This window comes from Myxine glutinosa, chromosome 2, assembly GCF_964187855.1.
Source record: "Myxine glutinosa chromosome 2, kmMyxGlut1.1, whole genome shotgun sequence".
NCBI lineage: Eukaryota > Metazoa > Chordata > Myxini > Myxiniformes > Myxinidae > Myxine > Myxine glutinosa.
This window is the reverse complement of record NC_136262.1, coordinates 78,159,251-78,173,932: the sequence shown is the minus strand read 5'-3', so window position 1 is coordinate 78,173,932 and position 14,682 is coordinate 78,159,251. Positions and strand designations below refer to the sequence as shown.

At 45.5% G+C, this 14,682-nt stretch overlaps 1 protein-coding gene across 4 annotated transcripts in view; it reads left to right on the top strand.

The window, feature by feature from the left end:
- The window catches only part of CIAO2A (cytosolic iron-sulfur assembly component 2A), a 44,936-nt gene extending 34,730 nt beyond the window's left edge, over positions 1 to 10,206 (top strand). For all 4 annotated transcript variants that reach the window (XM_078773436.1, XM_068105038.2, XM_078773437.1 and 1 more), the window contains one exon: positions 8,538 to 10,206. In XM_078773436.1, coding sequence (XP_078629562.1) covers positions 8,538 to 8,638 — 101 coding nt within the window. In that variant the 3' untranslated portion in view covers positions 8,639 to 10,206. The remainder of the gene's footprint in view (positions 1 to 8,537) is intronic.
- Positions 10,207 to 14,682: the final 4,476 nt, after the last annotated feature.

The window sequence follows — 14,682 nt, the reverse complement described above, 5'->3', positions numbered from 1 at the left end:
ATCATACCGGAGGAGGGAGTAACCAGGAAGAGATATTAAGGAATCAGAGACATCTTGAAGGAGTAAAGTCTCTGTTAAGCAGATCAAGTCTGGATTGTCAGAATCAACCTGTATGGAGAGATCAGTCAGGTTTGAGCGAAGGCCCCGGATGTTTGAGGTCCATACCGTTAATGAAGAGAGAGGGGGGGCATCGGGTACAGGACAGGGGAGGGGAGGAGTCGGGTAAGATGAAGGATGAGAGGGGGAGGTAGGGAGAGCAGTTGATAGTGTGTCAGATATTGCAGAAGAGTTCCAAGAAAGGGAAGGATGAGGAGGATGAAAGGTTTGATGGTGAAGGGATGAGGCACAGTGAGGGGTTGGTTGAGGGGGGGGCAGAGGAAAGTAGAAGGTTGGGGGGGGTGGACGTATGAGATAGAAGGGAGACGAAGTGATGATGAGGCAGCTTTGAGGAGGAGGGGGGAGGAGGGAGAATTGGAGAGGAATGGTACGGGGGGAGATCTGAATGGGTGGGGTTTGGGGGGGAGTTTTGAAGGGGAGGAGTGAGGGGGGAGTTTAGGAGGGGAGGGGCAAGGGGGGAGTTTAGGGGCGGAGGGGCAAGGGGGGAGTTTAGGAGTGTAGGGGCAAGGGGGGGGATTTGGAGGGGAGGGGCAAGGGGGGAGTTTAGGAGGGGAAGGGCAAGGGGGGAGTTCAGGAGTGGAGGGGCAAGGGGGGAGTTTAGGAGTGTAGGTGCCGGGGGGGGGATTTGGAGGGGAGGGGCAAGAGGGGAGGATTTGGAAAAGAACCAAGCAAAGAGGAAGTGGATGATTCATGAAAGACGAACATTGGTTACAAATTGGGTTTGTTGTGATTTTCAAGTTAGCAATCCGATTCAGAACGATGGAGGAGGGGTGGAATGAATGAGAATTTAGACCATGTAGTGAGGGAGACGTATAAGAGATTGAATTTCTTTTTTTTGACGTGGAATGAGTTGGAGAGGAAATTGAGGAAAGCCTTTTAAATAGGAAGAAAAACAGCGTGTTGTAATATACCACTGAATAAAACACTGAAGGGGAAAGGTTAAACATATTTAAATAATATGGATGGGGGAAGATAAGAGATGGTGGTGAACAGCTGTTTTAAAGACCTGGAGGGAGGAGTCGGATTGAAGGGAGTGGGGGAGTTTGTTCCAGAGGTGGGAGAAAAGAGGAATGAAGGAGTGAGGGTGAGCAGAGAGTCTTGATTTTGGCAGTTTAACCATAAGAGGGTTGCAGGCAGATCTTGTGCAACCTGTAGGAATATTTGGGGGACAAAGCCCAGAGAGAGCTGGGGGAGCAAGGCCGGAGAGGAGTCGGTAGAAGACAGAAAGCCCACCAAACCTGCCTGCGGTGAGTAAGTGAAAGTATCAAATTTGCACCATGACTATGTCCTTTTGTTGCTTCTTTGTTTGTGGTGTTTACACATTGTATAGTTGTATCGTCTATGGACATTTCAAACTCTCATTAACCTGTGCACACAAAGCAGGAAAATGAGGTTAAGCAATTGGTTCACTTTGTCTGACTACAAACGTCGGTTTGTGATTGAGGAACAACTTTATTTCAATTGAATGTTATATTTTGAACTTGCATCGGAAAATGAACCTTTAGTGACTACTTGTAGAAAACGAACATGTTGGTTCTGAATTCATCCCGATCGCACATGCTCACAGAGAAATGTGAGAATTTTCTTACTTTTTTGTATACATTGCCAAGGCTCGTGTGAGAGCTAATACAGAGACCATATAATAAAGGGAGCTGGAGACAAGACGGGGGAGAGAGAGGGAAACACAACAACAGTAGAGAACAGGGACATCAGGGGATCTGTGGAAGGGAGAGGGCTGGGGTGGGGTACATGGGATAAACAAATGGACACTATGAGGACTTATAGGAAAGAAAACGGAATTTAAGGGAGGAGGATTTGGGGTGTATTACCGGGGGTAGAAAATATTAAGGTTTCGATAAGAGATGGTGGTGAACAGCTGTTTTGAAGACCTGGAGGGGGGAATGGGATTGAAGAGAGTGTGGGAGTTTGTTCCAGAGGTGGGAGAAAAGAGGAATGAAAGAGTGAAGGTGAGCAGAGAGTCTTGATTTTGGCAGTTTCACCATAAGAGGGTTGCTGGCAGATCTTGTGTATCCTGCAGGAATATTTGGGGGACAAAGCACAGATAGAGTAGGGGGAGCTCGTCCAGAGAGGAGTCGGGAGAAGACAGAAAGACCACCAACCTGCCTGCGGTGAGAGAGTGAAAGGCCCTCAGAATCAGCTTCATCACAGGAGATACCAATGATTCTAAAAGCCTTGGATTCTGCAGCATGAAGCCGAGCTCGGTGTGAGGCAGGAGCACCAGCCCAGAGGGGAGAGCAGTATTCCATTGAGCTGCAGATGAAACCTTTGTATGTGGTGAGAAGCTCAGTAATGCCAAGAAAGGACTTCTCATGATGGAGGATGCCCAGTCGGCAACTGGCTTTGGAGGCCAGCTTGGAAATGTGGTTTTCCCAGGAAAGATCATGGCAGATCGTGAAACCTAAAAGATTGAATGACAGAACTTCTTCAAGAGGTTTGTTGAGAAAGTAGATGGGAGGGTTTTCATATCTTTTTGGAGAGACATGGTGAGAGTGTGAGATTTGTCAGGATTGAAAGACATGTTCCACTTTTTGACCAGTTTGTGTTTTTATCTAGGTCTGCAGAGAGTGAAGAGGCTGCTGCCTGCCAATCTGAGTGTTGCGATATGGAGCGGCAGAGGATGGAGTCATCAGCAAAAAGATAGAGAGGATTTTCCAGAGTCGGAGAGATCATTGTTGAACATTGGAAAAAGCACACAGCCCAGAACACTGCCTTGAGAAACTCCAGCCTGGACAGGAAGAGGAAATGAGAGAATTCCATTTAGAGTCACACATTGACTATGGCAGGAGAGGAAGTCCACAAGCCATGCATGGAGGTTACCATGGATACCATAGGAGGAGAGTTTGGTGAGCAGGACCGTGTGCCAGACCGTTTCGAAGGCACGAGATATGTCAAGGGAGACTGCTCTGATTTCCTGTTTGGCATTGAGGACCTCCATCCAATGTTGAGATGGCAGAAGCAGCATGTCCAGGGTAGAGTGACCTGGTCTGAATCGAAATTGATGATCAGAGATCAAGTCATTGGAGAAGAGGAAGGATTTAATATCAGAATCGATGATGGATTCCATGATCTTGCTGATGATTGGGAGCAGGCTGATTGGTCTGTAGTTGCAAGGATCTTTTTTTGTATAAAGTGGTAATGTTGGCTGATTTCCAAGCTGATGGCAGATGACCTTGAGCAAAAGAGAGTGAAGAAGAGCGGCAGAGCAGGATTTTAGGACCCGTGGGCTGATGCCGTCTGGTCCAGTTGCAGAATCAGAGTCGAGGTTTGACAGAAACTTCTCCACCTTGTCGGGAGAGAAGGACGCAGAGTCCAGGAGCAGCTGGTTACGATTGGGTAAGGTCGGTACAGAGAGCGATGGATTTGGGACACAATAATTTGAGGCAAACACAGATGTGAGGCATTCAGTTTTTTCATGGGCAGTGTCAGCTGTGGAGCCATTTGAGGTAAGGGAGGGGATGGAAGGGGAACAAACACCAGAAACAGATTTGACCAGATGCCACCAGGATTTGGAGGAGGGAGACAGGTTTGATAGTTCATTCTTGAGTAGAGAGATATTGTTTCCCAGCTCTCCTGAGGGTAGACGCGTACTTGTTCTGAACTTTGTGGAAGGCTCACCACTCTGCCAACTGCCTCACCACAGTGTTCCTTGGGTGGGAGGAAGAGTATGACACCTGAATACGAGATGGGATAAACCTGTGCATGAGAGAGAGCAATTTACTTTGGAAGAATTCCCAGGATGAGTTGATGTCAGAGGCAGTAGAGATGGGAGACCAGTCCAGATGATTGATGGCTGCTTGAAGACCATGCCAGTCGGCTTGAGTGAAATGCCAGACTCATTGATGCTGAGGAGGCTCTCTGAGAATGGGCAGATAGATGTCCACTTTAACAATCATATGAACCGATTGGAGCAGAAGATCAGTAGACATTTGCAGGAAGTTAGTCATAACCAGGTCTAGAAGAGATTATGTACCTTTCGTTGACTGACATCCGGGTCAGGAAATTGATAGATTGTGTCAGTTGAGTCGCAGAAGTCCTTTGCTGAGGTGCCATGGCTGGTGCAAGAGGTACCCACACCCAGCCAGCTGTCATGATGACAGTTGAAGTCGCCACATATGAGGAAGAGAGAATTGGGATGAGTGTATAGAAGTTGGTCCATGTTGTCAGACCGTGAGATGTAAATGGAGTCATCACAGTTTGGTGGTTGGTACAACACACATATGAACAAAAGGTGTGAGCGGAGGGGAAGCCGTAGCCAGAGGTACTCCTGTGGGTGTGGTGGAGAGAGGGCAGTGCATGGAGAGTGAGGAATAGAGTTTTCGATAAAGAGAGCAACCCCGCCACCAGCATGAGGCTCAGGTCTATCTTTCCGGAGGAGGGAGTAACCATGGAGAGCTATTAAAGGAGTCAGGGACGTCTTTAATGAGGAAAGTTTCTGTTAAGCAGATCATGTCTGGTTTGAGCGTAGGCCCTGGATGTTTGAGGTCTATACCGTCGTTGAGGAAGAGGGAGGGGGAGCATTGGATACAAGAGAGGGGATAGTAGGGTTAGGGTAAGATGAGGGAGGTGAGGGGGAGGTTGGGAGAGCTGTTCAGTGTGTCGGAGATTGCAGAAGATCTAGGAGAAGGGGAAGGATATATATATATGAATGAATGATTGTTTTAAGGCCATTTTCCCCGCTAGAGCAGGGGTTAGCCTTGCGGGCCCCATGACAATCATGGTTCCCTGTTTGAGGCAATGTTTTTATGGCCGGATGCCCTTCCTGACGCCAACCCTTGGTTGCCTCTTACGATGCGCAGGGATACGGTGTACCTATTCGAAACCGGGGTACACACCGTGATCATTCATCCCAGCAAGCTGGTGCTCAATTTGCCGACCTCGGAAGGATGACAGGCTGAGTCAACCCCCCTGGCGTTAATTCAGCGATCGATCGGGATTCGAACCCAGGATCCTGGGATCCCAAGCCGGCACCCTAACCGCTAAGCCAACACCAGGCTATGACATGAAGGATGAGGAGGACAAAAGGCTGGATGGTGATGGGATGAGGCATAGTGAGGAGTAATTTGAGGGGGGTGGGGGGCAGAGGGAAATAGAAGATTGGAGGAGGTGGAGGAATGAGTAGGAAGAGAAAGGAATGGGGTAGGAGGGTAGCTTTGTGGGCGAGTTAAGAGGAAACTTTGAAGAGGAGCAGGGGTGAGAGGGGAGATTTGAAGAAGAGTTGTTAGGGGAAGTTTTTGAAGGGGAGTGTGATGGGGGAGATTTGAAGGGGAAGTGTGAGTGGGAGTTTTGAAAGGGAGGGGTGAGGTGGGAGTTTTGAAAGGGAGGGGTGAGGTGGGAGTTTTGAAAGGGAGGGGTGAGGTGGGAGTTTTGAAGGGGAGGGGTGAGGTGGGAGATTTGAAGGAGAGGTATGAGGAGAGAGATTTGAAGGGGAGGGGTGAGGTTGAAGTTTTGAAAGGAAGGGGTTAGGGGAAGGTAGTTGTGGAATGGGGGTAGGATGGAGTAGAGGGAGGGGACATGGAGGGGCACGTGTGTGTGGGATAGGGTTTGTATGATAGGAGCAAGTACAAGGAGGGGAGGTAACAGACAGGGAAGGATTTGACAATGAAGGTGATGTACAAAAGGAACGATTAATTAAGTATAAACATCCACTGCAAGTTGGGGTTCTTGAAATTTTCAAGTTGGATATATGTTTGAAAACGTTAGAGGAGGGGTGATATATTAAGGCGAGTTTAGAGAATGTGGAAAGGAAGAGCTGTGGTATGTGTATGTGTTGGTATGGTTGAAGGATGTATTTGAAAACCAAATTTTGAAGAGGAAAAAGAAGAGTGAATTATAATAGAATAGAGAATTCAACACGGGAGAAAAAGGAAATTAAAACATTTTAAATGCCACCGTGAAGACCTTCAGGGTAAGACGTGGATGAGCATATTATAATCTCCTGACGTAGGTACGTCAGGAGCAATTACCTTTTTAAATTATTATTATTGAGGGTTAGGTAGAAGAAGAAGAGAGCAGAGTAAAGCTAAAGCTTGAAAGGAAAAATTGAGCTGGTTGGTGAATACTTTCACAATCAGAGTGGGAATGCAGAGTGTAAAACGGCAAAAATTGAGGAGAGACCGGATGAGGAAGTAAAAGTGGGGAAAGTAGGGTGGTAGGGGGAGATGAAAGATTTGGAGGTGATAAGGAATTGATTTTTTTTCTTTTTCTTTTAGACACGAAACAGGGGTTATAATTGGGAGGATTTGAAAGAGAAATAAGAAGATTGGGGAGAAAACAAAAAGGCTGAAGGTTGTAGGGAGAAAACACAATAAAAAAGACAATTGTGGACTAGAACTAGGAAAATGTAGGCCTCAAAAACCCGGCCCGAAAAGTCCGCAGAATACTTGCAAATTAGCACAAGTTAAAAAAAAAACTGAACTAGAAACATACAGTCAACACAAAGACGGCAAAATCAACAGCACAAACCTGACAAAAACACCGGGAGTACTTGTATTTGAGAAATTCGGCAGAGTCCAAAAAACAGCCAACCGAGCTTAATGAACCAGAAGTTGGAAAAGTTTAGTTTAACATGAGCTGTTTTTAATAACATCAAAAGGACACAAACAACAGGCACGACAAACTTATTTATTTATTTTGTATGTAGTCTGTGGCTGCTGGTTGCATCATTGTTGGGAGCGTGGCTGTGCCGCAGATGCAGTGCTCCCGTTTCCAGTAAGCTGGTACTCATTTTGCCAACCTCGGAAGGATGACAGGCTGAGTCAACTCACGGCTGGTGTTATTTTAATGGCACAACATGGGCTTGAACTCAAAACCCAAAGATCTACAAGCCAGCCACCTTAACGGTTAACCCTATTTGGGCTGGGCTATTTTGGGGGTTAATTTGGCTGGGGAGGAGGGAGTGAGAAGGGGGTTAGCAGGGCTAAAAAAATTAGGGGGGGGGGGGGGCAACCCTCAGATCTCGACAACGGGAGATCCGATCGTCATAAAAATTGGCACGTATATGGTAGGTCATTCGACGAACATGCCTGCATTGTAATTTTTTGGAGACTAACATGCCTGCATTGTATTTTTTGGAGACTAACATGCCTGCATTGTATTTTTTGTAGACGAACATGCCTGCATTGTAATTTTTGTAGATGAACATGCCTGCATTGTAATTTTTGTAGACAAACATGCCTGCATTGTAATTTTTGTCAACGAACATGCCTGCATTGTAGTTTTTGTAGACGAACATGCCTGCATTGTAATTTTTGTAGAGGAACATGCCTGCATTGTAATTTTTGTAGACAAACATGCCTGCATTGTAATTTTTGTAGACGAACATGCCTGCATTGTAATTTTTGTCAACGAACATGCCTGCATTGTAATTTTTGTAGAGGAACATGCCTGCATTGTAATTTTTGTAGACAAACATGCCTGCATTGTAATTTTTGTAGAGGAACATGCCTGCATTGTAATTTTTGTAGATGAACATGCCTGCATTGTAATTTTTGTAGACGAACATGCCTGCATTGTAATTTTTGTCAACGAACATGCCTGCATTGTAATTTTTGTAGACAAACATGCCTGCATTGTAGTTTTTGTAGACGAACATGCCTGCATTGTAATTTTTGTAGACGAACATGCCTGCATTGTAATTTTTGTAGACGCACATGCCTGCATTGCATTGTAATTTTTGTCGACGAACATGCCTGCGTTGTATTTTTTGGGACGAACATGCCTGCATTGTAATTTTTGTAGACGAACATGCCTGCATTGTAATTTTTGTGGACGGACATGCCTGCATTGTAAGAAGACAAAAATGGACACAACTTCAGATTTGTAAATGAGCGAGTGCAAATAACACCGATTTGGGTTTATTTTACACCCAAATTCACACACACATGGAGAAATTACAGTTTTGGATGGACATGCGACCGTAGAATGTTACATAACATGTAAATTGTATGTCTTATTTTCGTAAATTTGGTATCAAAACTTGCACGAGACTCTAGAGAAAAAACGTTATGAAAGAAAATTTTCTGATCAGCGACGGTTTGGAAGTTATCATGAAAATCGTGATTATTTTGGAAGTTATCGAAAAAACATACTTTCAAAATCCTTACATTTAGCAGTACTTGCACAAAATATTATGGCATTTTACGTCATCACAACCAATCAAATTTGCCGCTCATAGACAATGTTTCCAAGACAGTGTTTCCAAGGTAAGGTGTTCAATGAACTCTCCAGTTTATTGTGTTTATACTTAAAGAACCACTACTTAAAATTATTTCAACATCTCTTGTGAAAGCCACCTCGCAACCTGTTGGTGTCGTATTGCAATGAATACTATCAAAGAATAAAATTAATTTTTGAGTTGCTTGTTAAGTTTCGCAAGCCAAACTACTTTCATTTCTCTTCAGTCAACAAGCAGATCAATGACAAGGAGAGAATCGCCGCTGCGATGGAGAACCCCAGCTTGCGCGAAATTGTGGAGAGCTGCATAAAGGAACGAGACGACTGAGTCCAAATCGATCGCAGAGAAGCTAAATAGCTGGAGGGAAATTTCCAGCATGCCGTTGGATCACCTGACACGATCAAAAGTTGTGATTCACTGCTATGAAAGGAGAGGATGCATTTGACGGCAGCTGAATATGTAGGGTAAAACATCTCGTTTAAGGTGACGTAATATGCTGAAGGGGGCCTTCGGATGATCCAGGGCGGACGGCATTCTTTATTCTCACTCATGTGCTGTAATGGAGAACTCTCCAGTGATCGTGACGACATTCTCACCATTCCTCACGCGTGCAGCAGCTGGCATAAAATGTGAGGCTGCAACTATCGTTTTCGCGTCTGAACATTTGGATGTGATTATTAAAACAATGCAAAGTAGTATTCCTTGTTTCATTTGAAAGCAAAGGGATTCTCCAGCATCCCATCTCCATAGACAAGGAGCTGTCGATGGGAGGGATGATCGCCAGCTCTCTCACAGCGTGGGGGTAAAGGACGTTCAATGTGTTCAAATGCATCTGATCCACTTCCTTTGCAGATGGGTGGCGATGGTGACATTTTGAGGTGGATACATTTTGAGATCTTCCTGCTTGGGCCCACCATGATCGTCACAGATCTCCCTAGTATTACCACAGAATCGTTTTATTTTATTTTGATTTCCATGAATGACTTTGCATACAATGTAAGACACCGTCACTGCAACTTGTTGGGAAAGTAAGAGATGTGTGAGATGTTTCGACACTACCTTTTGATTGTGATGGGTTTTTTTTTGCCAATTCTGGGTTCGTTATAACCATGTATCCTTAACATCATTAATATTTCATTGTTTGTACCTTAAATTTACATTTTTACCTTAATTTACAAACTCTCCGGCGATGGGTCTGCTTGGCATTCTCTTCAATGAGCACTTGACTCTTGATGTTTGGATATCAGGTCCAGATCATACATACTGTGTTGATCTGTCCATGTTCTATCAGGTCCAGATCATACATACTGTGTTGATCTGTCCATGTTCTATCAACGCCCAGACAATTCATGTCAAAGTACCCCGATGTCATTTTGTATGTCTTTGGTTTGTAATCAATGTACCTATGAGCTCCATCATGAGCTTAAGGCGCGATAAGAAAGCAATGCTTTCGTAGGTCATGTAAACAGTTTTCCTGTATAATAACATTTTATTTATCCGTTATACATTGCTGCAAATAAATTAACTTGATCCATGTGAAAGTCTTCATCGGACAGATGGTGTACGAGTACAGTACAGGAGTCTGTCAACTGGAGTTATCAACACACTCTTCCCTCCATTGACACAACATGGAATGTTGTTAGCAATTTGTTTGATGGTTTGTTTTGGTTTGCCAGTTTGATGTTTTTCTTTTTCTCTCATGTTAGTGGTGGATGTTACAGTGGAGAATAATTACTTAATTTCTTTTTTTGCCTACAAAAACGTACACCGATATCTCCTTATTTTGATGTCTGAATCCAACATGTGATGGAGTCGATACCCCTCCATGTATATACAAACCCCTCCACAAGTCTGAGGTCACTGTAATAAATTAAAAATTATTATTATTTACAATTGTTTTTGTTCCCAATTTTGCATTTCATTTACAATATTAATGTCTGAGTTTTCTTTTTGGTGAGCTGAACGGTGATGTTTATTTTTCAACAAGTTGGGTTACTTGATCAGGATCGGGTTATTTAAACTTCAATAAACCATCACGAAGATTTATGCTTAAAATTGCAGCAAAAATTAACGTGGGACTGCACCACAGCAATGCTGGACCAAATGGCCTCATTTGCTTGTTTGAGGTCAGTTTCTCTTCAGTCTCATGTTGTCGTCTTTTTCTGATTTTCCGATGTTCACACGCAAACATAGAATTGCCTTGCGGGGTAAGCGGAGGTGTTTGTTTGTTTATTTATCATTGAGCTTCAGTGCATCTGTCCAGCCGATAACATTTTACCATTTGAGCTTTTTTTCCATCTAATCTTCAACGAACCTTTTATGGGAATATGAAGAACACAAATAAAATGTACAGTTTTTTTAAACTGTCGTTTTCATCAAGTTTACTTTGAGTACAAAGCGGATGTTGGACGAGCTTTGCATTTTGAGATTTGCCACGTCCAGTGACTTTACATGGTGCAATGCTTCAATGTTCCCCGTGCTCTTCGTATGGGCTCTTTGTATTTATTTATTTCACCATTCATCTATGTTGACGATTTTTTTTTTGCCTTTTCATAATGTTAATACATACAGCATACGTAATGTTAGTGTGACCTCGAGAAAGTCATACTATGGTGGGATGCTTAGCATACTGTAAGTAAGGAAGGGTTATATTCAACTTAAACTTGTACAAGGGTGTCCAGCTCATCACTACTCATTGTATGCCAGGTAAGCCACTCTATTCATTTGCATACCTGGGGAGGGGATAACAAGAAAAATGTTTCAAAAAAAATAAGTGGGGAATGGAGAAAGGAATGGTTGGGAGAAGATAGGAGTAAAAAAAGAGGGTAGGGACATGAATGAAGCATATATGGGGGAGAGGGGTTGTGGGGTCACAAACTTCACCATATTTGCATCTAATATATTGTGACGGCCTGGGGTTCGGGTCTACTATGAGGGGGTTAGCCTCCGTTTCCTCCCGAAGTTACCGGACCTGCGGCTGCTGCGCACGAATTACTTTGTACGTCGGCAGGTTGCGAACCAGCAACTACGAACGCCAATTGGTCCGTCGCGCAATAGCTTACCTGTACCACGTGACGGTCCCAATCGGGGAACATACCTACGTACCTTCCCTCCGGCGGTGTACCACTTCCTTTTGTTCCTGGATGGAAATTTAGACGGCCGAGGAACCGTAGGTACCCGTCGGGCTAATGATAATTTTGTTACGGCCATTCGCTAACCTGGGTGCGAGCAATGGAGGAAGCGACATTCACGGACAGAAAGAAAAGGAAACGTTTAACGGTTTGATTTATTTACAAGTATTTACAGCGTAATTTTTCAACAGGAAAGAAAAAGGACAAGAATCAGGAAATTAGCTTATGCTATGCCTTATTACGATCACTACAAATAAACACCACATGGGCCCAGCACACATTCACAAGGGAAGGGGAGGTGAAAACGGACGATGGAAACCTGTTAACACAAAGGCCACGATGTTCCAGATGCCTCTCCTCGCGACGCTTTTTGTCTCGACCTCACCAACGAGCACCTGGCCGGCAAACGGCAGTCTTGAACACGAGCAGGTAAAGGTGATTCCCGGCACGAACATGAGCAGGGAGTCCCAGCACGAATAAGGGCAGGGAGTCCCAGCATGAAAACGAGCAGGCAGAGTCGATCCCAGCACGAACAAGGGCAGGGAGTCCCAGCACAAACAAGAGCAGGGAGTCCCAGCACGAACACGGACAGGCAAACAGGCACGTGTAGAAAGAGACCAAGTCATGCACACGTGCACCGAGAGGGAGTCCGGCAGCCAACAGAGAACAGGGAGAGTCCGGCCAAGAGAGAGAATCACGCAGGCACATGCTGAGTGAAGCCAGCAGCAGAGAGAGAATAATGCAGGCACGTGCTAGGTGAACCCGGCAGATAGAGAGAATAATGCAGGCACCTGCTCGGTGAACCCGGCATAGAGAGAGAGAATAATGCAGGCACGTGCTAGGTGAACCCGGCAGAGAGAGAGAGAATAATGCAGGCACATGCTAGGTGAACCCGGCAGAGAGAGAGAATAATGCAGGCACGTGCTCGGTGAACCCGGCAGAGAGAGAGAATAATGCAGGCACGTGCGAGGTGAACCCGGCAGAGAGAGAGGGAGAATAATGCAGGCACGTGCTATGTGAACTCGGCAGAGAGAGAGAGAGAGAATAATGCAGGCACGTGCTCGGTGAACCCGGCAGAGAGAGAGAGAGAGAATAATGCAGGCATGTGCTAGGTGAACCCGGCAGAGAGAGAGAGAGAGAGAATAATGCAGGCACCTGCTCGGTGAACCCGGCAGAGAGAGAGAATAATGCAGGCACGTGCTAGATGAACCTGGCAGAGAGAGAGAGAGAGAGAATAATGCAGGCACCTGCTCGGTGAACCCGGCAGAGAAAGAAAAGAAAAGAAAAAAACACCTCAGAGGCCATTTTTCACGGGGGTTGGCCTTTTTCGGGGACCGTGGTTGTTGTTGTTTTTTTGGTCCCCTTTTTGAAGCAATGTTTTATGGCCGGATGCCCTTCCTGCCACCAACCCTTTTTGTCGCCTTTTACGACAAGCAGGGAATTACCAGTGAACTGGTACTCAATTAGCCGACCTCGGAAGGAAGACAGGCTGAGTCAACCCCCCTGGCGTTAATTCAGCGATCGACCGGGATTCAAACCCAGGATCCTAGGAATCCGAAGCTGGCACCCTAGCCGCTACACCAACATCAGGAACCCGGCAGAGAGAGAGAGAATAATGCAGGCACGTGCTAGATGAACCCGGCAGAGAGAGAGAATAATGCAGGCACGTGCTGAGTGAACTCGGCAGAGAGAGAGAGAGAGAGAGAGAATAATGCAGGCACGTGCTAGGTGAACCCGGCAGAGAGAGAGAATAATGCAGGCACGTGCTAGGTGAACCCGGCAGAGAGAGAGAATAATGCAGGCACGTGCTAGGTGAACCCGGCAGAGAGAGAGAGAGAATAATGCAGGCATGTGCTAGGTAAACCCGGCAGAGAGAGAGAGAGAGAGAGAGAGAGAGAGAGAGAGAGAGAGAGAGAGAGAGAGAGAGAGAGAGAGAGAGAGAGAGAGAGAGAGAGAATAATGCAGGCACCTGCTCGGTGAACCCGGCAGAGAGAGAGAATAATGCAGGCACGTGCTAGATGAACCTGGCAGAGAGAGAGAGAGAGAGAATAATGCAGGCACCTGCTCGGTGAACCCGGCAGAGAGAGAGAGAGAATAATGCAGGCACGTGCTAGGTGAACCCGGCAGAGAGAGAGAATAATGCAGGCACGTGCTAGGTGAACCCGGCAGAGAGAGAGAGAGAATAATGCAGGCACGTGCTGAGTGAACCCAGCAGAGAGAGAGAAAAATGCAGACACGTGCTTGGTGAACCCAGCAGCAGAGAGAGAATAATGCAGGCACGTGCTGAGTGAACCTGGCAGAGAGAGAGAATAATGCAGGCACATGGTCGGTGAACCCAGCAGAGAGAGAGAATAATGCAGGCACGTGCTGGGTGAACCCGGCAGAGAGAGAGAATAATGCAGGCACGTGGTAGGTGAACCCGGCAGAAAGAGAGAATAATGCAGGCACATGGTAGGTGAACCCAGCAGAGAGAGAGAATAATGCAGGCACATGGTAGATGAACCCGGCAGAGAGAGAATAATGCAGGCATGTGCTAGGTCAACAATGTCCAAAACCAAGAGAGTGCAAAAACGTGTTGAATCGCCCTTTGTCTATCCTCTCCAAGGGTGGGGCTGCTGTTCGAGGGTGTCCCCGGCTCCCGATTGGTCGAGCTTGTCACTCCACCCCAACAAGCTCCCCCGAAGTTCCTCAGGCCTGGATTGGTGGGTTTGAAAAGTTCCCTGTCCACAAAATGTTGTTGCAGGCATCCACTCTTGCAGCCTGTCTTCTGTCCTTCAAGACTTAAATGTGTATTGCCTCACCACCCGATGGTAGCCAGTATTACAAATTATCTTATTCAAATAATGTTTAAATAACTTAACAATATGTATTATGGTGATGTTGAAATCTGAATGGGAACAATTTGAAATTTTCAAAATGTTTCATTTCTCTCGTTTTAAGCAGAGGTTCAAACCAAATCAAACAACGCTAACCTTCACAGCGAAGCATAAGTGGTTTTTGCTCACATCATATAAGTAGCAAGTATGGTTGATGAAGGTGATGTTAGCTGACTTCCAAGCACATGGAAGATGACGTTGGACAAATTAGAGTGAATAGAGCAGAATGTTTGTGTTGTACAACATGTTGTCTTTTGATTAAATCCGTTTGTACAGCGATAGGTACTTTTACTCCCATTATGTAACAAATATGACAAAACAACAACAACAACATGCATTTTAAGGCTATTTTCCTTGCTAGAGT